This window comes from Rhinopithecus roxellana, chromosome 21 (genome assembly GCF_007565055.1).
Source record: "Rhinopithecus roxellana isolate Shanxi Qingling chromosome 21, ASM756505v1, whole genome shotgun sequence".
Taxonomy (NCBI): Eukaryota; Metazoa; Chordata; class Mammalia; order Primates; family Cercopithecidae; genus Rhinopithecus; species Rhinopithecus roxellana.
The window spans coordinates 62,595,022-62,621,542 of record NC_044569.1 but is presented as its reverse complement, the minus strand read 5'-3'; the positions used below and the strand labels follow the sequence as shown (position 1 = coordinate 62,621,542).

Sequence of the window (26,521 nt, the reverse complement as noted above, 5' to 3'; positions counted from 1 at the left end):
GAGGCCAAATTGTTAACATTAATCATATAACTAGAATGGAACTGAGAAGGTGTGGGATACAGAAAAGCATTCTCTCTCTCTTTTCTCACCTAATTTTTAAATTTAACTGTTAAAATAAAACTGTGCTTTTCTCCATAAATTAATTTTTTTTTTCCTGGTTCTGTGACTTAGAGTAAAATCTGTGATCCAGGTATTGCCTAAAACTTTATCTGAGAAAATGTCCCATTTGCCTGTTTTCCTGCAGCTCCAACCCAGTTCTCTCCAGAAACCTAGGGCGAGTTACTCAGTAGGAGTTACAGGGGAAGAAAAATAATTTATTCTTCAATCTTCATAAGTTCTTAGTTGGAACAGATCCCTGTAACAAAAGATTAGTGAGAGAAAAACAAACAAGTTGATGAGCATGTATAATTCATATATACATGGGAGACACTCAAGAAGTGCTCATTTAAGAAGGGATTTCAATTCCAGCTTATACAGCATCTACAACAAAGAATGGTGCATTTTTAGAGAAGTGACAGGGCAGAGAGAAGGACTTTGGGTAGGTAAGGGCAGTAGCTTGTGGAAAGGCATTTCCACAGCCCTGGAAAATCTCCCAGCATCTGGATTCTCATTAATGCTTGTTAATGTCTGCTGCTCATCTCCAGGCTCATCAGGGTCTAAAGTTGTCTTCAGTCATTAACCTTTGTTCTTCCTGGTAGAAGGGGGAGTAGAATTTTTTTTGTGTTTATAAATTTATGTCCTGATTTTAGGCAAATAGAGGGAAGGCAGGGAGCTTTCTTGCCTCTGCTGCTTCTTAATTGCCTTCAGCTCAACAATCCTTTTACCAAAGAGGCAGATTTGAGGGCGACATATTCAGATGTCCCATAGTCTACTGCTGGCCTTTGTGAAAATGCTAGGAGCACCTTTAGGAATATCCTCTTTCTTCCAGAAGCTTCTAGCTCTTTACCTAGTTTTTCCGTTTGAAAATCCACGGAACCTCACTCCCTTTCTTTCTTTCTGGCAGTAACTAGGCCCTGACCTTAATCAATATCCTATCAGAATAGTTTCAGTCTCCTTACAGTTTCAATAGCTACCATCAGTCTCAAATCATACGATTTGAAATATTTTGAGAGGAGAAGAAAAATATTTCCTTAAGCATTGTATATGGAAACATGAAGTAAGATTTTTCACACAATCTATGATTTCTTTCTTCTTGTAAACATTCAGAAAGATGTCAGTTTTCATCAGTTTTGAGAAGTGGGAAGCATTTTAAAAATCCAAACAATCGTATTTCATTGAAAGCCACCTAATTTTCTTCTCTCGGTGAATGAGAAGTCTGACTGGGTCATCTCTAGTTTAAAATGGACCTTCCTGATTAAATTCACTGTCATCTCAAACATGTGTAGAATCCACTCTGGAAAAAAAAACAGCTGCTAGAAAACTCAAAATAATTCTACTTTTCTTTTTACAAATAAATCCAAAATAATTCTACCTTTTTTTCAATTTCTCTTCAAAGGCCATTCTTTTTACTATTTTTTTGTTGTTGTTGTTTTGTTTATTGCTACTTGTTTCTTAAACTTATCACATGCTTTCTCAATGGAGGCAGTATTGCTCCCAAGAGGACCAGCACTGGTTCTTGGCAGGCAAAAAAAAGTTACTATTTTTCTGTATAAAGCACAGATATACATATGGTACATAAACAGATAGTATATTTGTGGTATTAAGCTTTCATGGCAGGCAATTAAAACAAATTCCAGCAAAGATTCCGGGGGTGGCGGGGCAATAATGAAAAAAAGGGGGATCCGATACTATCAGATCTTATCATTGGTCTTTCTTGCCTCCTCTACACTTACCCATCTTTTCAACTTGCCTTTTGTTACTTTGCTTGGTTCCACTTATATTTTCCAGGTCTGTCTAGAATTCTTTTCCTGATCTTTCCAGTTTTGCTCCAACCCATCTCTCACTGATGTTCCCACATTCTCATTCAATGACCTGTCTCCTCCTCACCAACCCACTCATCTCTTCTTTTAGCTATGCCTCTTTTGAAGGGTAAGTGTGGCCGCCCCTCTTGGTTCTGCAGGTCAGCCTTGTCATTGTCCTTGTGTGGGGACCCTCCCCATGTGGAATTAGCTAAGGAGCAGGACTGGGAGGTATTCTTTCCAACCAAAGCTGTGCTGTGTTTCAGGATGCGAAGAGATTGAATTCAGCCAACTCATCTTCAAAGAAGACTTCCTCCATGACAGCTACTTTGGGGGCCGCCTGCGTGGTCAGATCGCCACGGAGGAGCTGCACTTTGGAGAAGGGGTTCACCGCAAAGCCTTCCGCAGCACAGTGATGCACGGCCTCACGCCCGTCTTCAAACCTGGCCATGCCTGTGTGCTTAAGGTGCACAATGCCGTTGCCTATGGGACCAGAAATAATGATGAGCTCATCCAAAGGAACTATAAGCTCGCTGCCCAGGTGGGTCCATCTGCCCAAAGGCTGTCGCTTCTGGTGTGAGAGCCACCCACGATAAGACGAGATGAAAATCAGACTCAGGATTGATGGGAGTGTCTTCAAAAGGGTGTTTTTCCTCTTTGGGGGTTTCAATTCAATCTAAGTTCAATCTCAGTTCTCAGGAGTAATTTCTTGGCCTCATGCCAGCTACTGGGGACTCAGCCAATGCCTAGAGACACCTCACCAGTTCTAACCTGAGATGTAACTGATTTTGTTTCTAAGAAGCCCTATGAGATCCCTGGGGGGTTCAATCTAGTTGGACCTAGGATGATATGGAAAGTGGGGGTTCTAATCTACACTAGATGCCTGGGTCCCCAGGAACAGATAACATCAGCACTAGTTGCTGGAGTGTTTTGTTTGGGTTTGTTTGTGGAGAGGGAGAGGGTGGGGTATTTCCAGAAGAGTCAGCATTGATCTTGTTTTCTGCCTTCCTGAGTTTGGTTTAATGTTAGCGCATAAAATAGGAAGAGAGACAGACACAAGTCCCTAGCTGAGTTCTCATTTCTCTGTGTTATCGAATCATAGAACTTGAGGCGAGAGGAGAGGGCAGGAGAGCCTTAGCTTCTCTCGATCCTTCCTCCTCCTTTCCACATATTTGGTCCATATATTTCACTCCCTCTTTTTTTTTTTTTTGCTTTTTGAGACAGGCTCTCACTCTGTCCCCCAGGCTGGAGTGCAGTGGCATGATCATGGCTCCACAGTAGCCTTGACCTCCTGGCCTTAAGCAACCCTCCTGCCTCAGCCTCCTAAGTAGTCCCCTAGGACTATGGGCGCATGCCATCACGCCCAGCTAACTTTTATTTATTTATTTTTTTCAGAGACAGGGTCTCCCTATGTTGCCCAGGCTGGTCTTGACCTCCTGGAGGGCTCCAAGTGATCCTCCTGCCTCTGCCTCCCAAAGTGCTGGGGTTACAGGCATGAACCACCACCACACCTGGTCCACACATTTCACTGTGAAATTGTGAAAGTTGGGTCTTTCACAAGCTATGTGCCCCTTTAAAATGTTTACTATAAACATTTTAAACAATTAAAACCATTTAAAATATTAAAATCCATAGGTTAAACTCAGATGAATCTCTCAGGTACAGCCAAGCACTAAGCATTGTGATCCTATAGCAATGTCACGTGGGACTCCGTGCTTCTGAAGGCAGCTCTGCTCTCTGAATATAGGATTCTGTCCATTGTATTCCTTTCTCCTCCCAATCCACCCCTCTTTTTTCTTTTCTCTCTGAGTAGTCCCTCTATCTCAAATATGACACAGTCTTGGAAAATCTCCCAGCATCTGGATTCTCGCTCAGAAAAGCCCCACAGCGTAGGATGCAGAATCCACTTAGCTTTTCCTAAGGCAGAAATCTTGTCATGCTGTTCATTATTGACTACTTCAATTACACCTTTGAAAAGGGATTGCAATGGCAGATCTCACAGGAAACCCAGTAGTGCCCCAAGCGCCACCCGATGATGTGATGAGGGGCCAATCCCCTTAGTTCTGGGGTGAATTTCACCCATGCTGGCTCGAGAAATTTTATAGTTCAGGGACACCTGGTCCCGGAGACCACTTGACCTCCACCGGGACAGTTTCTTCATGTCTCAGAGCTCCTCTGTAAGTGGCCAACTCTAGGTTCTAACAATTGTTGCCTCTGCGACCCCAGCCAGGGGATGGGCTAGTCAGTTCATTGGCTTGACCTTACTGGGAAATCTCCTGAATAGTCTTACTGGGCAATGCTGTCTGAATTTCCTGTGGTCACTGAGGCTCTCTATGTATTTTGGTGATACAGGAATGCTATGTTCAAAATACTGCCAGGTATTACGCCAAGATCTACGCTGCTGAAGCACAGCCTCTGGAAGGCTTTGGAGAAGTGCCTGAGTAAGTGTATTTACCCTGCCTTGTGTCACACTCCTGACTCACGGGGGACTGGGAGGGATGAGAGAGTGAGAAGGAACAGTAGGGCAAGTGTTTCAGCTGGTCTCTCAGTCTGCAGGCTCCATGAGGGCTCACATGGCTGCTATCCTACCCCTTGCTGGGTAGGATATTTAATATTATATAATATAATAATATATTTAATATTTAAGAAGATAAATATTCTTTATTTATTTATTTTTATTTTATTTTTTTTTGAGACGGAGTCTTGCTCTGTCACCCAGGCTGGAGTGCAGTGGCCAGATCTCAGCTCACTGCAAGCTCCGCCTCCCGGTTTTACGCCATTCTCCTGCTTCAGCCTCCCGAGTAGCTGGGACTACAGGCGCCCACCACCTCGCCCGGTTAGTTTTTTGTATTTTTTAGTAGAGACGGGGTTTCACGGTGTTAGCCAGGATGGTCTCGATCTCCTGACCTCGTGATCCGCCCGTCTCGGCCTCCCAAAGTGCTGGGATTACAGGCTTGAGCCACCGCACCCGGCCCAGATAAATATTCTTTAAATAAATGAATGGATGGATGGATGGATGGATGGATTAATCCATCCAATACATGAATCTACCATGTTAAATAGAAAAGAAAGCATATCTACTCTCATAGCTATTACATTGTCTAAACAATAAACAAATACAACAGAACAAGAGCTATCACAAGGCAATTAGTCCCATGATGAAAATAAAATACGGTAATGTATTACGGAAGAGTGGATTGGGTGACCTGAAACCTAGTAACATAGTACCCACTTCCTGGAATCCTCCAGAGACAAATCACACCCACTTTTATCTACTCTTTGCCTAAATATTTACTGGCCCAAGCAAATTTTGGGGAGCCTGGAGCTTGCGTTTGCGGCACTGCTTGCCTGGTTGAGATCGTATCTGCACGCTTAAACGGACAGGAAAAGGGCTTAGCTAGTGCATGTTGGAACTTTTTACCTATCAGTAAAAACTGGGAGAAGCAAGAAGGAAGAAATTCTTGCCTGCATTGCCCCTGTTAACTCACAAAATGGGAAAAATCGTTTCCCTTAGGTGGTACATTTGAAAGACCATGTGTAAAGCATAACACTTTCTGCTCTTTCTCAAGAAATGCTTAACACACTTCAGTACACACTTACAATTGCTTTTCTGTTAATGACACAGACAGCCATCTGGACTGAGTTAAGCTTTCACGATATGGAAACTGGCTCCTTTTTCCCCCAAGCCCCGCTTTTCCCAGTCTCTGTCCTCTTAAGTTTTCTTCAAAAAAGAAAAGATTTAACCCACAAGTCAACCCTACCACACACAGAACCACAGTGCCCTCCAACAGGGACAGACCCAAGTTTTGTGTGGCTTGACTCTTATGCAATTTGGGCTTCTTTCTTTCCTTTCTTTTCTTTCTTTCTTTTTTATTTTTTTTTAAGAGACAGGGTCTCCCTCTGTTGTCCAGGCTGGAGGGCAGTGGTGCAATCACGGCTCACTGCAGCCTTGACCTCCCGGGCTCAAGCGATCCAGCCTCCCAAGTAGCTGGGACTACAGGTGCCCACCACCACACCTGGCTAATTAAAAGCATTTTTCTTGTAGAGACAGGGTCTCTGTATATTGCCCAAGCTGGCCGCCTACAACTCCTGGCCTCAAGTGATCTTCCTGCCTCGGCCTCCCAGAGTGCTGGTGTTATAGGCATGAGCCACCATGCCTGGCAAATTTGGGCTCTTGTTAAAGAAAAGAACACAAAATTATAAATATCAGGATTAATCTAGAGACTTGGAAAGGGCTCATGCAAGTGAAGGATCAGGAGGCTGATTCATTTGCTGCATTAGCATCATGGTAAAGAGGCCACTGCCTTAAAGATAGGTTAGGACATTTTTCTATCTAAACCATGTTTCCATTCCTTACAAGGGGAGAGTTTGTGACCACATGAATGCTGATGGTACATGGGAGGAGTAAGGAGCCTCAGAAGGGCCTCTGGGCCAGACTCCAGGTTTATGGAACCTAAATCAGAGGACTCTACAGCCAGAAAACACCCCCCCCACACACACACACACAACATTCACCATACACACAAACACACACACACCACACAAACAACACTCACCATACACACAAACATACCCACCACAACACAAACACACTGCAAACACACCCCCCACACCACACATACACACCACACACATTACATGCAAACACACACACCACACATACAACACACATACCACACACACCACACACCAACACTCACCATACTCACAAACACACCACACACAAACCACACACCACACACACCCCCCACATAAACACAACACACACCACATACAAACAGACCACACATACAACACACACACACCATACATACAACACACACACCACACATACAACACACACATATGCATTACACACCCCCACACATACCACACATACAACATACCACACTCATACGCACACCACATACGCACATACACACACACATACACACACCCCATACATACACCACACCACACACACCCCCACTCACCACACCACACACATACACACACACAACACACATACACACAACACACACCACACACACCACATAACACAGACACCTCACACACATACAATACACACACACATATACACCACACAAACATACCACACACATACCACACACACATACACACAGTACACACATACCACACATACATACATATATCACACACACACACAACCACAAACCACACGCACAACACATACACACAACACACACACACAGAGCTGACCCTGTATATTACCAGCCTTCTCTGAAAGCCTGCACATCTAGAGAGAGGGCCAGGAGTCCCGTCCCCACCCCCATTACCACAGACCCCTAGACCGACCGCCCCGGGGGCCACCCCCATGTTTATTTCCAGGCAATGAATCGGGCCTGGAGAAGCCTGTTTTAATGGAGCATGTGAGATCTTGGAGAGAAAACACTCCACATTTGGGCAGCTTCTGTTTTTGAATTCATGAATATCAATGGAGTCACATTGTCTATGCAAATGAAATCCTGCTGGGCAGAGGCCAGGCCTAATTAAGACCCTGAATAATGCCCAGCCATTGTTTCTGTTTTGTTTTTTTTTTTTCCCCACCAGGGATGCAGAATTAATAAGAGCCCAAGCAAACCATGAACCCTTCCTTCTGTTGGCAGAAGGGTCAGTAGCCACAGGGGGTCAGTCCTTAGGAGGGCACCAGGGTGCCCTGGATCCTGCAGAAGTGACAAAGCGTGACAGAGGGTGGCTTGGCGGCTGCACTGATTTCAGGGCTATGGGGAAGGTCCACTGCCCTAATGTGCCCACTCCCATCTGGCTGAAATTGGAAATTTCTTTAACAAGACACAAAGAGGTTCTATCTTAAAATTAGAAAGAATGCCTCAAATGACTCTGGCATGCAGTAATCAGGGTACGCTGTATTAGAGGGGCTTACTGCCTTGTGTCCAGGGCTGGGGCTCCAGAAGGATGCTGTTCTGGCTCAGATTCTGCTGGTGAGCAAGCCTCTGTGTCCTCTTCGTGAAGTGAGGGGGATTCTCAGTTTCCAGGAAATGCTCCTAAATGGCAGAGGAGGATACCTGTGTGCCCGTCAAAGGGTCTGGGGGCTTCGTCCAAGCAGCTGTCCCGCAGGTGTAATTTCTTTGAAATGTAATATTTTATAGCTTTTAAATTCTATTGAATGTTATGTCCTCTTTCCTCTATGACTATATTTGTTTTAATAAAAAATAATGTTTTTCCAGCCACCTTTGGCTCAAGTTAATAGCCACGTAGAGCCTTCAGCTTACTTCCTGGGAGAAGGCACAGCCTGGGTGGAGAAACTCAGGGCATTGCTCTGGGAGAACACTCCCAGCTCACACGGAGGCAAGAGCAAGTGAGCAGGGCAGGACCTGTGCCCCAGCTGGTGTGTGCGTGTAACCGCTGGATGGGTTCATCTTGCCCACTGCCCAGACAGAGCTGACTTATCAAGATGGGGAAATTGCAAAAAAGAGTTTATTATACATATAACTGTTATCAGAAAGGGGTCCCAATGCAGACCCCAAGAGAGGATTCTTGGATCTCATGCAAGAAATAATACAGGGCAAGTCCACAGAGTATATTGAAAGCCTGTTTATTAGGAAAGTAGAAGAATAAAAGAATGGCTACTCCATAGACAGAGTAGCCCCAAGGGCTGCTGGTTGCCCATTTTTATGGTTATTTCTTGATGATATGCTAAACAAGGGGTGGATTATTCATGCCTCCCCTTTTTAGACCATATAGGGCAACTTCCTGACATTGCCATGGCATTTGTAAACTGTCATGGCGCTGGTGGGAGTGTGGCAATGAGGAAGGCCAGAAGTCATTCTCATATCCATCTTGGTTTGGGTGAGATTTAGCCAGCTTCTTTACTGCAGCCTGTTTTATCAGCAAGGTCTTTATGACCTGTATCCTGTGCCAACCTCCTATCTCATCCTATGACTTAGAATGCCTTAACCATCTGGGAATGCAGCCCAGTAGGTTTCAGCCTTATTTTACCCAGCCCCTATTCAAGATGGAGTTGGTGTGGTTTACATGCCTCTGACAGAACTGGCTAAATGGGAGACTGGAGTTTTATTATTACTCAAATCAAACTCCCTGGAAATTTGGAGGCTAGGGTTTGTTTGTTTGTTTTTTTGAGAGTTTGGAATTCTGGGGACTAGGAAATAGGGATTGGAGTTGGGTCAGGGATGGAATCAGGGATACTAAGTTGTCCTCTTGCATTGAGTCCATTCCTGGGTGAAGGCCACAAGACCAGATGAGCCAGTTGACCAATCTGGGTGGTGCCAGCTGATCCATCAGAATACAGGGTCTAAAAAATACCTCAAACACTAGTCTTAGGATTTACACTAGTAATGTTATTTATGGGAGCAACTGGGGAGGTTAGGAATATTGTGACCCCTGGCTGCATGACACCTGAGTCATAATTTCTAATCTTGTGACTAAATTGTTGGTTTTACAAAGGTGGTCTGGTCCCCAAGCAAGGAGGCGGTTTATTTTGGAGAGGGGCTGTTACCATCTTTGTTTGTTAAACTATAAACTAAATTCCTCCCAAAGTTACTTTGGCCTCTGCCCAGGAATGAACAAGGGCAGCTTGAAGTTTAAAGGGAAAATGGAGTCAGTTCAATCATTTTCACTGTCATAATTTTTTCATGGTTATAGTCTTTGCAAAGGTGGTTTCCTGAGTGGCAATCACAGAACCAGAGGTCCCAGCCCGAGCTTTCCTTCCTATTGTGAAAGGCAAGCCTTACTTGTTCATTCCACTGGGAGACGTGGGTCTAGAGGCCCACGTTCCCTCTGAGAGAGAAGTGACCAAGTCTTCACTAGTGCCGTTCAAGGGAGAAAGGAACCACACGGGCAGCAGAGGAGCTCACCCATCTCTGCTGCCCCCACAACTTTTCCTGACGTTGTATGTGGCCACTGTGTTAGATGGGATTATTCTATACATTTACATTTAAAGATCCTGATTCAAAGCCCATGCCATTTTTGAGGCATTTTCATTTAAGGGCTCTTTGTGGGGTTTTGCTCCATCCCCACCCTAGGACAGCTGGTCACATCTTTGCATGCATAGGTCTCTGTTATAGCCGCCCCGTCGCCATTTCTCTCTGATCACTTGGTCCCTCCCAAAAGTCGATTTTCTGATTTGTTAAACATATAGTTAGGGGTCTACATTAGACACTTAACGGTATATTTGTTCATTTACTCATTTGACAAACATTTTGTACTTAAAAAAAATTAATGAACATCAAAAATCAGCATCTCACGTTTTCCTCTTGCCTTTATGGCCCGCCATCAGTGTTTCTATTTTAGGCCCTTAAAAGTGGTATCTATGTTATCAACGTTAAACTAGGTGATCGCTTCTTTGGCTACTTACAAATTTGTAAGATCAGATTCTCTGTCAGTGATTCACAACCCCCAGGGGACAGTGACGGTTGTGGAGACACTTTTGATGGTCAGGATCCGGGAAGAACTACTGGCATCTGGGAAGTAGAAGCCAGGGAGGCTGCTAAACAGGCTACTTGCACAGGGCAGCCCCCTGCCACCCCCACGGAGAACTCTCTGCCCAGATGTCAATAGTGCTGAAATGGAGAAACATATATAACTATTATACATACATATATAAACATTCATTCATTCATTCATATTTTACCAAACACTTATTTTGAACCAGGAGCATTTACTATGTGCTGGGATTTGCTCCTCCATGCACCTTCCCCCCACAGCTGCCCCTGGAAGGCAGGGACTGTGTCTTAGTCAGCTCTGCCCTCCTGGTGAGTCTTTGGGATTCTGACACAGCTATTCAGTGGATGTTTATTGAATGAATTGATTGTTTCCGTTTTCACAAGCTGCCAGTCACTGAGAAGAGGCAGATATGGGGGATGGGGGCAAATGAGTTCTTCAGTTTCTGCCATGGTAAATTTTTAAATATCACTTAAATGTTTTTATTGTGGGTGCTTTTTATTTTTCTTTATTTTTCCCTTTTTTTTTTTTTTAGATTCATGGGGTCTATGTGTTTTAGATTCATGGGGTATATGTGCAGGCGTGTTACATGTCTGTATTGTGTGATGCTGAGGTTTGGGCTTTAACTAAACCCATCACCCAAATAGTGAACATAGCACCCAATAGGTAGTTTTTCAACTTTACCCTCCACCCTCTCTCCCCTCTTTTGGAATCCCCAGTTCTATTGTTGCCATCTTTATGGCCATGTGTGCCCAATGCCATGTTAAATTTGAGATGCCCATGAGACATCACGTGGAGATGGTGGGCAGGGAACTCAGGGACAGGGCTGGACTTGGGACATAAATGTGGAAGTCATCAGCATCTGAATGGTATTTAAAGCAAGGAAGTCGCTAGGGATTGTGGGCAGAGAGAAAAGAGTTGTTCCAGGGCCCTCCAGAGTCTAAAGATTGAGGAGAGGATGAGGAACTCACAAAGGAGACAGAGAAGAGGTAGCCAGTGAAGCAGAGAAAAGCCATGAGGAAGCCAGGGAAAGGCGTATCAGAAAGAAGTGAGAGATCCACTGTGCCCAGAGCTGCCGAGAGCAAAAGGGGTAGGTGCCGAGAAGAGAGCACTGGACTTAGCAGCATGATGGTCATGCTGTCCTTGACAGAGGCTTCTTTTGAGGGAAAGCCTCTTTCAGATGTTCAAGAGAGAATGGGATGGGAGGGACTGGAGACAGCGAGTCTACAGCAGATTTGAGTTTCGATGTCAAATGTGAGTCAGTAGTCGGGGTGGGGTCTGGGGTCACGATGCTGTGTAGTTATCACAGAGTGCCACTAGGCTCTTGGAAATGATTCTATAGAGGGAATATTGATGCAGGAGAGAGAGGGAAAACTGCTGGAGCAATACCTGGAGGATTTGAGAGGGATGGGGACCAGGGCACCTGTAGAGGAGATAGTTCAGGATGGAGCAGGGATGGCGCATCGTGTAGGAAGAGGGAGCAGTGCGTGGGCACAGACCAGGAGGTGAGAATATGGATGTGCTCATGGCAGCACTTAGAGGTTCTCCTAAACCTTCAGTTTTCACACTGAAACAGGAAGATGAGAGTGTGGTTAGGGGAGGAGGTGTATGTGCTTTTAAGAGAGAGGGACAGGTAGGAAATCATCATGTAGGATGATGTGACAGCAAATGGATAATGCTGGAAACTCCATCCCATATCTGATCACCTCTCCAGCTCCCTGGACATCATTACCTGGCCCCAGTCTCCCTGCCCCACCCCTGGCCTATTCTCCACAGAGAAGCAGTGATCTTTGTCATTCAGAAATCTCCTCATGTCCCTCCCTTGCCCCAAATCCTCCAGTGGCTTCTCATCCAACTCAGTACAAAGGGGAAAGTTTTCCAAATGGCCTCCGAGGTCCCCCAAGGCCTGATTTCCTGTCCCCTCTGCCTCCCCCAACTTCTGCCAATCTCCTTGGCTCCCTGCACTCCTGCCGCACACCAGGAGTGCTCCTGCCCTGAGCATTTCTCCTTGGGGTGCCTTCAACCTGGAATGTTCTACTGTCGATGTCCTCATGGCTCCCCTCACTTCCTATAGGCCTCTGCTCAAATGTTCTTTATCCATGAACAAGGGCTGCTCTGACCTCCCTACATAAGACAGCTGCCCCACTCCACTGCATGTTCCTGTCTCCTCTTCACTGCTGGATTTTCCCACTTAGCACTTAGCACCATGCATTTACTTGTTTATTGTCAGTCTCCTTCATTTAAAGGTGAGAGCCCTGAGAACACAGACTCTGTTTTCTTTACTGCTGTTTTGAGGAATAGCATCTGGAAGAGCATCTGACACATACAGGCCACTGAATAAATATTGGTTGACTGAATGAGAGGAAAGAAGGATCAATGGGTGGGTGGGTGGGTGGATGGATGGATGGATGGATGGATGGATGGATTGGATGGATGAAAGGAAGGAAGGATAGATGGAATGAAGGAACGGATGGAGGGAGGGAAAGAGGAGGGTGAGTAGAAGGAAGGATGAATGGACGGACAAATGGATGGGTGCGTGAGTAGATGAATGGATGAATTGATAGATAGATTACAGTCATTGATTGATGGGTCATTAAGATATGACTACAATGAAGACATTCATTTCTACATGAGCAATTAACCCCCCTCCCAAGAAGGAATTTATAACGACAAATAAAACACAGAAACATATCTTACCCATTAAAAAGTCATTGGATGGATTTGTAGTCTAAACCTAGCAGAGTTGGGGACAAATTCTACACTCCCTGCTGCTCCAGGTGAGGGAAGAATGCTGCAGGAGCCTCTCTTCCCAGTGGAGACCTTGATGTGTGCCTGTGTTCTCTTCCCTGCCAGGATCATTCCTATTTTTCTTATCCATCGGCCTGAGAACAATATCCCGTATGCTACAGTGGAGGAGGAGCTGATTGGAGAATTTGTGAAGTATTCCATCAGGGATGGGAAAGAAATAAACTTCTTGAGAAGAGAATCAGAAGCTGGTCAGAAGTGTTGCACCTTCCAGCACTGGGTGTACCAGAAAACAAGTGGCTGCCTCCTGGTGACAGACATGCAGGGTGAGGAGAGCAGCTTAGCCTGGGCTCCAGGGATTCTGTGGGCCAGAGACTTTCCTGTGGATGGAGAAGGAGGGGAAGGAGAGGAAGGATAGGCCTGCTGAGTACCTTTAAACACCTTTGCCTGCAGAAGGTGTTACTGATGCCTCATCAGAAATGAGATTCCATAACAGAGCCTGAAATGACCAGCCAAATGGCCATTTCATTTTATTTTTATTTAAAAAAATTTTTGGGGGGGGGGACAGGGTCTCACTCTGTCACCGAGCCTGGAGTACAGTGGCACGATCATAGCTTACTGCAGCTTTGAACTCCTGGGCTCAAGTATTCCTCCCGCCTCAGCCTCTAGAGTAGCTGAGACTGCACATGCATTCCACCACACTTGGCTAATTAAAATTTATTTTTTGCTGAGACAGGGTCCTGGACCAAGCTGGTCTCAAACTACTGGGCTCTAGCGATCCTCCCACACTGGCCTCCAAAAGTGTTGGGATTACAGGCATGAGCCACTGTGCCTGGAGTTCATTTCATTTTAACAATTAATGTCAATAATGCCTTCCCATTACAACAGGTAACCAGAGAGTGGCTTTACTGTTATATCCTCAATAGGCCTAGACTCAGCAATATATACCCAAATCCAGATCTACCATAAGATAAATTAAAATGTAGTATTCCGTTCTCAATAGACAAAGGAGTCTTTAGAATGCTTTAGATTTTAAGCTCCTCTGCTGAATGTATAGCATGTTTTCAATATATACACAACTGTTTAGGAATACCATTTCTTCTGTGGAATGGAGATGTCATCATTAGGCTTCTCCTAAGACAGACCAGAGATAGGTACTCATGTACAAATGGCTTATTTGAGAGGGGATCCCAGGAAACGCCAATAGAGGAGTAGGGAAGTGCAACTGGGGAAGGAAAGGAGGCTGGTGGAATATGTTATTATTAGCCAGTGACTGCCATGGGTGCTGGAGCTGACATCTGCAGGGAGCCCTGCAGAGCACACTTCTCAGTGAGGGAGCCGGGGTGTGTATGCACCAGCTACCAGGATCACCAGCTGGCAGCTGCTCCAGGTGGGGGCATTACTTCCCCTGCACCTGTCACCTGCCTACATGGGCAAGCTAAGCTGGATAAAAAACATGATCAGAGAAAGTTCTTAGGCAGAGAAATGCTGGTGTGGCACTGAGAAGTGGAACCAGGTGCACAGAAGTGGTTAGGGTGAGGGCAATAGGTAAGGCACCAGCAGCTTCTGCCGCAAGAGGTTCCCTATTTCCGTTTGCTATTAAGAAAATCTGAACTGTATTATTGTCTATCTACCAAATGTCAGACATTATCCCAGATGAGGATCTCAAGCTCTAGCTATTACATGGTGTTGAAGAGCAAGACCACCTTGGAGTTCTGTTCCCTGCACTGTCACTTCCAACCTGGTAGCCTGTGGGCAAATTACCTTTCTCCCTGCTTCAGTAACCTCCACACAGGGTTGTTTTGAGAATTAAATGAGATAGTAAACCACTAATTGCAGCATTGCCACATAATAAATGGTTCCTATTTTTTTAACTCATTTTTAAAAATTTGTTTGAGACAGGGTGTCACTCTGTCACCCATGCTGGAGTGCAGTGGTGCAAACACAGCTCACTGCAGCCTCAATCTCCTGGACTCAAGTGATCCTCCTGCCTCATCCTACCATGTAGCTGGGACCACAAGAGTGTGCCATCACACCTGGCTAATTCTTTCTTTCGTGTGTATGTGTGTGTGTGTGTGTGTGTGTGTGTGTGTGTATGGAGATGGGGTTTCACTTTGTTGCTCAGGCTGGTCTTGAACTCCTGGACTCAGGTGATCTTCCTGCCTCGGCCTCCCAAGGTGCTAGGATTACAGGTATGAACCACTGTGCCCTAGCCTTTATTTTGAAATAATTATAGACTCGCAAGAATTTGCAAAAATATATGGAGTGGTTCACATGTACGCTTCACCCAGCTTCACCTAATGGTGACATCTCACATAAGTGTAGTATATTATCAAAACCAAGAGATGGACACTGGCAGAATATAATCAACTACACTAAAAACTTTACTTGGATTTCATCAGTGTTTGTATCCATTCATTTTTTTCTATTATTTTTACTTAATCTTCATAATAACCCTGCAGAGAAGATATTATGATCCCCATTTTACAGATGAGAAAACTGAGGCCTGGAGACCGTGATTTAATTGTCTGCTGTCACTCAGCTAGTAAGTAGGGGGTCCGAGACTCCAACCCGCATTTTCTGACTCTGAATTCCAAGTTCTTTCCACAAATAACAATTTAGCAAATTTGCAAGCTATTTACTTCCAGACCTTTCCAAGTCTCTCCTGATGTAAGAAGGCTTTGGTATGTGTACTGTTCTTCCTCCTAAGCCCTTGGAAGGACTCCTTGCAGGCCAGCTGGGAAATGCAACATTACTGCCCTGCAGATGAAGCCAATCTGCAAATTTAAGTCAGACTTCGCTCTTTGAAGAGACTGCTGCCACACACACGCACAAAATATATGGTCTTAACAGACAGCTCTTTGCTCTATTTAGACTCTGGCTGTGCAATTGCTGCTGTCCTCCATCTTTTCTCCTTGGGAATTAATTTTGTATTAAATATAGCTCTTCTGCTGAAAAGCAGCACCCAGGGCTCCGTGCACAGTTAGTTTCACTTCCAGGTACTAGTAAACAACAGTAATGGAATATCACATCTCTCTGTAAATGATGTGCGTGGTTTAACATGGTGGTGTGGTGGTAAGTAATGGTGTTTATTTACTCTCTATTGATGGACAAAAAATATTTTTACTGTCAATGTCATTGTGGCATGAGACAGCACATCTATTCTCTAAGGAAAGTCCACTTTTTATAATTTTACAGAGACATTGGAATTAGAATTAAACTCAAATTCTATCATCACCTTTTTGGACTTTTAAAAGTTAAATTAACTCTTCCTGGCTGCATTTGCTTGTTTAGAAGATTGTGCCAGGTTTGTGGGGTAAAAGATGAGCCTGTGATTTGGACCTGAGACCTGCATATTGGTGAGACTACCAGGTTTTCTAACAAGCTGTCACCCAAAAAACTCAAGACCTCGAATTCTGGAGAATGAACTTCTAATGCTGTTCATTTCCTTTCTTCTATTAGAAGCAACCTGTAGATTACTGTTATTTCCAACTCAGCTTGATAGCTGCACACCAGGATTTAACTTTAGCCTCTAGAGGTTCTTAATAACCTTGACAGAATTGCAGGCAAATTATTAAACTGAGAGAGGGAAGTTTTCTTTTAAAAATTATATTCTGTCTTTCTAAACTGTAAGTGACAGCTGGCAATTGTGGGAAACAAGGGAAAGCAGTTCTCCAAGTTCAAGGACCTTTTGCCACATGACTTTTTCAAATTGGATTTCCATGTGGCTTAGAACTATAATTTTAAAATACGATTTTCCATGAAATAAGATGTCCAGCGAGAGCTTTTGCAATTTAGTGTTTTTTTTTTTTTCAAAGCATAGTCCCTGTAATAAAAGCTATGTGAACCATTTCTACATATGTTTATTAGCAGCTTTGAAAGAATGAGATGAATTAGTTACCAACTGCAAAAGAGACTTTTAAAACGGTTACTGGTTCTCCCAAAGCGCCATGTCTAATTTAGCTCACAGGTGCACTGCAGAAAAGCAGGCCTCGTGGCTTCTGTCTGACTAACCAGCCTGAATCCCAACGTGTCCTGTGTTTCTGCCATGCTCCCAGCGGATACCGCTCAATCAGAGCATTAACCCTTTAGCTGTCTTTTCCTGGGCCTCAGAAGCAGCACTCCACATGGGTGGAGAACCTTGGAGTAGGTGGCCAGCAGATCTGATCCTCATGGTTGGCTTTAGTGGGATGCTGAGATTTTTTTCTTTCCACAGCCCAAACTGGTTTCTAGGCTGCCAGGGCCCTCCATGGGCAAGTCACTTGCTGGAGGTGGGGAATGCCAGTGCTCACAGCCTGGCCCATGGGGACCAAGACGCAGGGACAAGAGCACGGGAGGCAGGACCCAGGCATCTAGCAGGTGCAGACGCACTGGTGGGGTGGCACTATGGGCCCTGGGATAAAATGTCATCACTAGATTGCATGGGTAAGGTCCTGGCAGAGGTCCACTGCATTGGAGCAAGTGCCCATAGCCTCACTCTAGGGAGACAGGAGTGGAATTGGTACATGGTCAGGGCATGGAGATTCTTGAAAGGCCAAGAGGGAATCCACACTCTGGGCATCAGGGAAGTGCTTTACTTTCCACTAGACCTGGGAGAGGTTCAGGACGCAGGCTGAGACTGCGGGTAGAGGGAGAGAGGTGGCTCTTTCCACTACAGACGGGGATGGCAGCCCTTGTCGTTCCTCACGGTGGAAAACAGCGGGATAGTCTATTCCCTTTGCCTCCCTGGCTCCCTAGCTACCCTCCCTACCCCTCCTGCTGGAAAGGCAGATGCGAAAAAGGCTTCCATATGCTTGCAATGGGTGCCTGTTGCTCTTTGCTGAACCAGAGTGGGAAGCTCAGGTAGCTGCTCTATTGTTTTGGTTTTGGTATCCCCCACCTACCCCCACCATGGTTTAGTGGGTAGCATTTAGGATGAGCCCAAGGGCCACATGTTCCAAATGTCTGCTTCCCCAGGCCATTGGTTCAGCGTCTACATAGAATTCAAGATTGTTTCCCGGGGCCTAACACTGACCACCCAGAAAATCTTCAGTCCTGGATTGAAAAACGATCTTTATGGAAATGAGAAATCACGTGTCTGAAGTTTGACTTTCAACTAAACACATGCCCCTTGAGTCCTGTGTTAGTTCATTTTAACACTGCTGATAAAGACATACCCAAGACTGGGTAATTTATAAAGAAAAAGAGGTTAATGGACTGATAGTTCCACGTGGCTGGGGAGGCCTCACAATCATGGTGGAAGGCAGAAGGCACATCTTACACTGCGGCAGGCCAGGGACACAATGAGAGCCAAGGGAAAAGGGGAAGCCCCTTATGAAATCATCAGATCTCCTGAGACTTTTCACTACCATGAGAACAGTATGGGGGAAACCGCCCCATGATTCATTTATCTCCCACCGGGTCCCTCTCACCACACGTAGGAATTGTGGGAGCTACATTCAAGATGAGATTTGGGTGGGGACATGGCCAAACCATGTCAAACCTTCTTGCTATTGGCATTGACCATCCCAGGCCATGCCTACTCTTCTTTCCACCATGTAAGGGTTTCCACTTTCATTGAAGAATGGGGAGCCAGACCTAAGCCGAAGTCAGAGTATTTCTGGGGAGAGAGCTTACAGGGCAAGCATTAGGCCTCAGATTTTTTCAGAGTGGCCAGCTCCCTCCTTGTCATGGGGTGGGTGGGCCAGGCAGGCAGAGGACTTCATTTCTGGAGCTGAGATGGCTTGGGTTGTCTGCTCACATGAGACTTGAGTCCCCCTAACTGCTGCCTTCCCCATGGTCCCTGCCTAAAGCTGGATGCGTATTTGAAAGAGGCCTCAGGTGTTTGTGCCGGAAGGGGAAGGAGGAGGAGCTGTCATTACCCCTTCCCTGGGCTAGAGGCCCATCTTTCTGAGGGACCCTGAGTGACATAAACTCCCATCTTTGTTTTCTCTTCCTGTAGGTGTAGGAATGAAGCTAACTGACGTTGGCATAGCGACGCTGGCTAAAGGGTGAGTAGGAAAAATTGGAGTGTGCATCATTTAACACTGGGCTTACAGGCACCTTCCAGGCAGACACTGTCAGGCTGAGGTGGGCAAAGTGAATTTCTTGACCTAACTGCGAATGACAAATGTTCTTGGGATGAATTCATTTCTCTCACTTACATAAAATATTTATGGACTTTGTCGTCACAGGGGAGCACGTTTGTTTCTTAACTTTGAAACAAATGAGAACTCTTGCAGACACATTTCAAGATTAATAACCAATAGGAGTACCATGGGGAGAAAATGCTGGCATTATTTGGATGCCTTTTAACTGGAATATTCCATTCTTTTACATTTAATATCTTCACTATTAAAAGCTTCTTTGAAAAATATTTTTTTGCAATTGAATGCAGTGAATTCAATTTGTATACTTCAAATTAATTTTCCCCATAAAGGACTTTAGGCAGCTCACAGACCCCCATGATGATAATCATAGGAGGCAATGTCTCTGGCAGAGCTGTGATTAGTTACTTGTTTTTGATGATGGCTTTATTTTTCTAATATAGAGTGGTGCTTTGCTTAGTGTGAGGCACACACAGAAGATATGCTATGATCACATTTTACTGGGGCATCTTTTTTTTTTTTTTTTTTTTTTTTTTTTTGAGGCGGAGTCTCGCTCTGTCGCCCGGACTGGAGTGCAGTGGCCAGATCTCAGCTCACTGCAAGCTCCGCCTCCCGAGTTTACGCCATTCTCCTGCCTCAGCCTCCCGAGTAGCTGGGACTACAGGCGCCCGCCACTTCGCCCGGCTAGTTTTTGTATTTTTAGTAGAGACGGGGTTTCACCGTGTTAGCCAGGATGGTCTCGATCTCCTGACCTCGTGATCCGCCCGTCTCGGCCTCCCAAAGTGCTGGGATTACAGGCTTGAGCCACCGCGCCCGGCCTGGGGCATCTTTTTAACAAACTGCCCCTTCCCACTTCTTTACCTGACTGCCACTGAGGAGAAAGCCAGCCATTTGTGGTTCTTGGTGAAGATGCAATTCCGTGTTGGAACCGCCGTCGCCTTTGCCCGCTCCTTCCTATGTACTGAGACTGTCTGTAAGGGGGAGGAAAAGAGTGCTCATGACTTTTGGAAGGGATGGCTTCCATTTCAAAATGTAGGTTTTATTAGTATGAGGTATCGTAAGGTCAACAGATCAGGAGACAGTTGCCATTGAAAAGCTAGTTTGTTACTCACAGCTCCCAAGAGGGGGCACTATGCCACCAGGGGCTATGCTGGGAAGCACCAGGGCCAGTTGGGAGGTAGAGGAAGTGAGGGGAAAACACAGGCAAAAATATTATGGTTTATTCAGGAAGGAATAGGTGAGGGAGGATAAACAGGCCTGGGATTGGCTAATTTGACATTTTCCAGCAGTCTCTAGGACACAGGACTGGCCCTAGTGTCTGGTACCTGCACTGGGGTGATTAGGGCAGGTGGATAGTGGCCCCGGTATGAGAGTCCACAGAGGAGGTATTAGGGGTGTGGCTCTGGATTGGTTGATTTGCATATATAGGAAAGGCTCTCTGGAAGGTGATCATATACTATCTCTAGGAATATGGCAGCCCTGAGAGGAGCAGAGTCTCTCCAGGGCCAGTAAGGCCCAAGATGTCAAAGCATCAGAAACACAGAAAATACAGTGGTGGGATGAATCCAGCTTACTTTCCCAAGGCTGAGAACAACTTATCCATGGGAGCTTTCTGGTTACTTCAGACCATCAGTGTCAGCCACGATCCAACAAATATGCTAATTTTCAGCTTCAATAAAGGACAGAGAGAAGTAGAGGGATCTGAAAAAGTAGGAAGGGGATCGCTCTTTCTTTTAACCTCCAGGTCAGTAAGTCTGATTCAGGAAGTTCTCGCTGATTGCACAAAGCTTCCAGTTGGGTTTTAGAACCAGGATACGGTTTGGACCTTTTCCCTGGGGTGGCTCAGTGATGATGAAGTTTTATGTTGGAATTGTCTCCAGGCTTCTCCCCCATGCTCACCGGAGACCTGGCTGGCATACACTTCCAGGAATTGGGCGTGTCCTTGGGCTTGTGAAGAGAGCACGTTAGGAGGGGTTATGATGAAGCGGGGAGGAAGGAACGAGGGATTTAGAGCGAGACCCAGTTCGTACTGTGATGCTGCTGCTTCTGTTTCTCCTGATAGTAGCCTTGCTTCTTGGCATCGTAGGAATGTGTCTAGCCTACCTGATGAGGGGGATGAACGTCTATCCCAGTTTCCCCGTGATGGTACCATTTTTTACCTGAGGTCCTCCCATCCCATACACTGTAGCATTTATCCTGAACAAGTGTACCCATTTAGAAGATAAATTATATGGTGCCCTATTTATGGAGGCTTCTGGACCCCAGAAGGATTTTCCAAATGGAGCCTTCCTTTCCAGGCTCCATGTGCTCTGCAGAACCTTGCAGATACAAGCATCAGCCAGCCCTAATTTGGATCCTGGCTTCTCGTCATACCAGCTGTGTGACTGTGGTCATGTGACTAAGTTCTTAAAGGCAGTGATGTACAGCACTGGGACACTCCAGCTTGCCCTGAGTATTCTGCCAGTTAATCTACACCTAGCCCCTGAAACTGGAAGTGAGCTAGATAAATATTAGTTTCCCTTCCCTCCTCATGTCTTAGCCTGACACTAGAGTAGGCAAATTTCATGCTGTTACTTAGAACAACTCTCTACCAAAACAACGAAGAAACCTGTCCAAGAAGTTTCAAAAATGAAGGTGGTCGTGATTATTTAAGATATCTTTTAAAAGCGTCAACAGCTTCCAGGAACCCAGACCAACTGGAAGCTTCAAATGATATATATATTTTTTCTCCTGATTGAAAAAGAAATCCAATCCTTTGGTTTTGTTCTCAGCTTTAATATGACTTATCTGGCCTGGGACAGCTGCCCAAGACCCATTAGAAGCGATGATGGCTGGAGCCCAGTGCAGAATGCTGTCTATAAAGTATTACTTACTTATTGCCTTCCCACCCAAGGAGAGGCCAGGAAGCACGAGCTGGGAGAGGAGGAGATTCTGAAGTGTTTGAGAGCTTTGGCAAGGATATTAGATCTTCTTTTCTTTTGTTTTTTAAAAACTTTTCTTTAAACTTTACCTTTTAAGCCACAGGTTTGTTTTTTTTTTTCCCCCAAAAGAAATATATCTTAGAATCACAGTTTGAAGGCCGGGCGCGGTGGCTCAAGCCTGTAATCCCAGCACTTTGGGAGGCCGAGACGGGTGGATCGCGAGGTCAGGAGATCGAGACCAACCTAGCTAACACGGCGAAACCCCGTCTCTACTAAAAAATACAAAAAACTAGCCGGGTGAGTTGGCGGGCGCCTGTAGTCCCAGCTACTTGGGAGGCTGAGGCAGGAGAATGGCGTAAACCCGGGAGGCGGAGCTTGCAGTGAGCTGAGATCCGGCCACTGCACTCCAGCCTGGGCAACAGAGCGAGACTCCGTCTCAAAAAAAAAAAAAAAAAAAAAAAAAGAATCACAATTTGAAAAACTGATGAAAAGGGAAAACTTCTCCAAACAGAGCATAAGGGGTGGTTGAGAGACCTCCTGGGAACCCCTCTGGAGTGGAAACCAGTGATCAAGTCCAACCTCCTCACTTCACAGGTGAGGAGGCATGGGGCATGGGGCAGCCTGCTTGCAGGCAGGAGTCAAGAAATCTTTCCTGCCTGAAGTCAGCACCCCAAAGTGAAGGGCAGATTCTCGACGCTGGGAGGCCGAGGCACAATTGAAAAAGTTCTCCAGTGAATGTCAAAGCTGCAAAAGGGAGCTAAATCATGAGAACAGACTTGGAAAGGGCTCAAGTTCAACGACACTTTGCAGACAGGAAAGTCCAGGTGGGAGGCAAATGAGCCAGGGGAAGAAAGGAAGGCGAGCATTGCAGACTGCAGAGAGCAGGAGAGAAGATGGAAGAAGAAGGGTTGATTGAGGAAGTTCTCTTGATTCTTAGCAAGCAACTGTGTGTGAGCTTAGTTCATTCATGATGCAACGGGACAGTCGCAAGTTCTATGGGGGAGCTGGTACCTGGCAGGGCTCAGCTGGGGGAATAGCACCATCATAAGAAGCAGTGCTCTGTGTGTCATTAAAAAAAAATATTCCCATATATCTCAATCAGGACCATATATTTGGTTGCTGACACCCCAGTCATGCAACCTGTTTTGCTCTCTTGTTCAATGAAGTCAAAGGTTATGGTCCTATTTCGGGAGTAATTAGTCTTAATCTCATCAAATAAAATAGAGAATTGTCATGACTTACTCATTTTAATTCAACTTTACTTTGTTGTATGTTCCTTACAACAGGAGTATGTCAATTTCTCTTGGGAGCCAGAGATATAAATATGTCTGGAAACACATCCCCTGTACCTCAGCCACCTCAATCTTTTGGCAAATGTTGGGTACAAAAATTTCAGATTACAAAATATGGCAGGTAAGACTGTCTTGACGTCCAGTAATCCATCTTTTAGATAGACCAAGATACTAACTGGACCATTGAACAAATTTCTGATTGGAAATTACACAAGGAAAAAATGCCTAATTTTATAACTGGAGATTTGGAAACGTAACCTAACCAACTCCAGACCGATCTAAAGCCACCCAGGCAGCGGAGCCGACCTGCAAACTCATGCTTCTCTCCAGCCAGTGGGGGAGTTCCTGGGGCAGGCGACGAGATTGCAATTCAACCACCAGAGGGCACCAGAACCAATACTTTGCCCTTTGTAGGCTCCCCCGAAAAGCCAAGTTCCAGTTGCCAGATTGAAATAAAACAAAGAAAAGTGCCATTAGCAGTTTTCTTCCCTGGCAGTAAGCATTGGACCAAAATAAGATTAATATAGACAGCCATAAAGGGCACCCCTCAGAGCGGCTGCCAGCCAGCCTTGCATCTTTCCACCCTTGGAAGAAAGAACGATGAGGCTTAAGGATGAGGGTCATGTGTCAGGCATCCCTGACATGGAAGCCAAATTCCCGAGACCCTTAACAGAAGCCTGGATGATTCGTTCATGTAGCAGGAGGAGAGTTGCCTTGAGAAAGCAGGCTCCACTGGCGTCTGCGTGCCTAGCTCTGATCCTGGCCATGAAAAGGAGAAAAGATCAAAATAGACTCCCACACTCGGTCAAGCTGAGTTCCAAAAGAAAGGCTCTGCCCTCAACGCCCACAAGCAGGCGGAGGGGACGGCAGCCACCTGGGCTACTTTGCCCAGTCACAAGGCCGAGACACCGCCGTACCTGGAGAGAAAGAGCCAAAACAAAGCTGGAGGTGGGAAGAAACAGTCTAATCCGAAGAAACACGCCCCAAGAATAGGCTTATGTGCATGAGTGGCGACTCCAGGCAGAGTATTTAAAGCAATGCGTGAGTCTGCCAGGAGCGGAAACAAAGGGACATTGGAACAGAATTCCTGAGGCCTTTTAAGTATGTCATAGCAGGGCCTTGGCACTGTAGAACACCAAACATTTCAGCCCAGTCCCCAATGCCAGGCGTCAGCAGACCAGTCTCACAGGCCTGTCGGCTTGAGAAAGGCAATTTTATGCCCCAGATAGCTCCTCTCCCCGCCTGCCCCATGGTCACCTGTCCTGGAAGGCCGCCTGCATCCCATCTTCATCGGGTCAGGCTATTCTGTAGTAGGACCAACTGGCCCGCTGGCTGATTTATGTGGCCAGTCTTTGCCATTAAGGAAGTCTGGAGGCTGAAGGGAAGTCTGAAGGGAACAGTGGTGATTTTTGCAGTTGTTGGCAAGGCAGATCCTACTATAAGCAGTGCTCTCAGTGTGTAGGGGAGTCTCTCAGGCCCAACAGAGCCAGCAAGGACACACCCCCTCCATGGAGGGACTAGCACAGCAGTCTCCTGGCCTCTGCCCAGAAGTCTTACAAAGGACAGTTCTGTTGAAGTGTCTGGAATTGGGAGCCATGGGTCCCTCCCATTCCTGACCCTATTCCCTAGTTGTCCCCCTGCCCAGTGCATTCCCAGGACCTGAGGACTCAGGGACAGGTGCCGCATTGCTTGTCATCCAGCTTCAGAGATGAGTCTGAACAGAGAGAATGTCTAGAGAAGCCTGGTAGATTCGAGATCATCCCTGCAAGACAGACTGGTGGCCAGTAGGAAGGAGACAGAGGCACGAGGCAGGTGCAGGGATGGCCGAGAGGGTCAGGGGTGACAGAGCCTGAGCGGACAGGACAGGGTGAAGACCAGAATAGACAAGAAAAAGAGTTATCACTGCCTTCAGGAAGGTCTAAGCCAATGTGGTGTCACCAGGTGGGAGCCTGGTGACAGATCAGAGAGGGAATGTGCTGCTAAGATGCCAGCAACTCAACAAGTTTGTCGACAAAAGACAAGGAAAAGTCTAGAAGGTAGCTAGAAAAGGAGGTGTGGGGAATGTGTGTGTGTGCGTATATGTGTCTGTGTGCGTGTCTTTGTGTGTCTGCCTTTGTGTGTGTGTGTGTGTGTGTACGTGTGTGTCTCTGTGTATATCTGTGTCTGTGTGTGTCTTTGTGTATCTGCCTGTGTGTGTGTGTGTGTGTGTGTGTGTGTGTGTGTGTGTGTGTCTAAAGAGACCCTGCCTGACTGAAGGCAGAGGGAAAGGAGCCTGTGGGAAAAGAGTGAGGAATGAACTGCGGAGTGATGTTCCAGAGTGGTGGGCACCCCTCATGAAGATTCAGAGCTTGTCAATATGGAAGACCCTCCAGCCCTCACTGTGCAACTTGGAGCACACTGGAAATGTGGCTTTGCCTCTATCTACCCTCACCTCCACCCAGGGCGTCAGCCCAGCTGCTTCTCCGAATGGTGAATTCTCAAACAGCCTGTACCTAGTGGGAATGCTGGCGCACTTCTCCCTCACCTCAACTGCCTGCCCTGTGGCCCTGCAGAGCCTCCTGTAACCGCCCTCCGGGTTCTCCTTGCCTGTATGCCTAGACAGGACATGGCCGATTTATCAAGATGGGAATTGCAACAGAGAAAGAGTTTAATTCACGTAGAGCCAGGTGTACGGGAGACTGGAGTTTTATTATTACTCAAATCAGTCTCCCTGAAAATTTGGGGGTTGGTGGTCGGGAAGTAGGGGTAGTGCTGATTGGTCAGGTCAAAGATGAAATCGTAGGGAGTCGAAGCTGTTGTCTTGGGCTGAGTCAGTTCCTGGGTGGAGGCCACATGACTACATGAGCCAGTTTATTGATCGGGGAGTCTCCAGTTGATCCATCAAGGGCAGGGTCTGAAAAACATCTCAAGCTCCAAGCTTAGATTTTACAATGGTGATGTCATCCTTAGGAGCAACTGGGGAGGTTTAGAACCTTGTAGCCTCCAGCGGCATGACTCTTAAACCGTAATTTCTAATCTTGTGGCTAATTTGTTAGTCCTGCAAAGGTAGTCTAGTTCCCAAGCAAGAAAGGAATTTGTTTTGGGAAAGGGCTGTTACGGTCTTTGTTTCAAAGTTGAACTATAAACTAAGTTCCTCCCAA

The 26,521-nt window shown here is 46.0% G+C and overlaps 1 protein-coding gene across 3 annotated transcripts in view; it reads left to right on the top strand.

Annotated features, from left to right (window-relative positions):
* Window positions 1–26,521, top strand: part of ALPK2 (alpha kinase 2) — a 145,553-nt gene that overhangs the window by 108,796 nt on the left and 10,236 nt on the right. For 2 of the 3 annotated variants that reach the window (XM_010374672.2, XM_010374673.2), the window contains 4 exons: window positions 2,165–2,439; window positions 4,251–4,339; window positions 13,191–13,408; window positions 19,024–19,072. In XM_010374672.2, the coding sequence (XP_010372974.2) occupies window positions 2,165–2,439; window positions 4,251–4,339; window positions 13,191–13,408; window positions 19,024–19,072 (631 nt within the window). The other variant, XM_010374674.2, reaches the window with a different exon arrangement.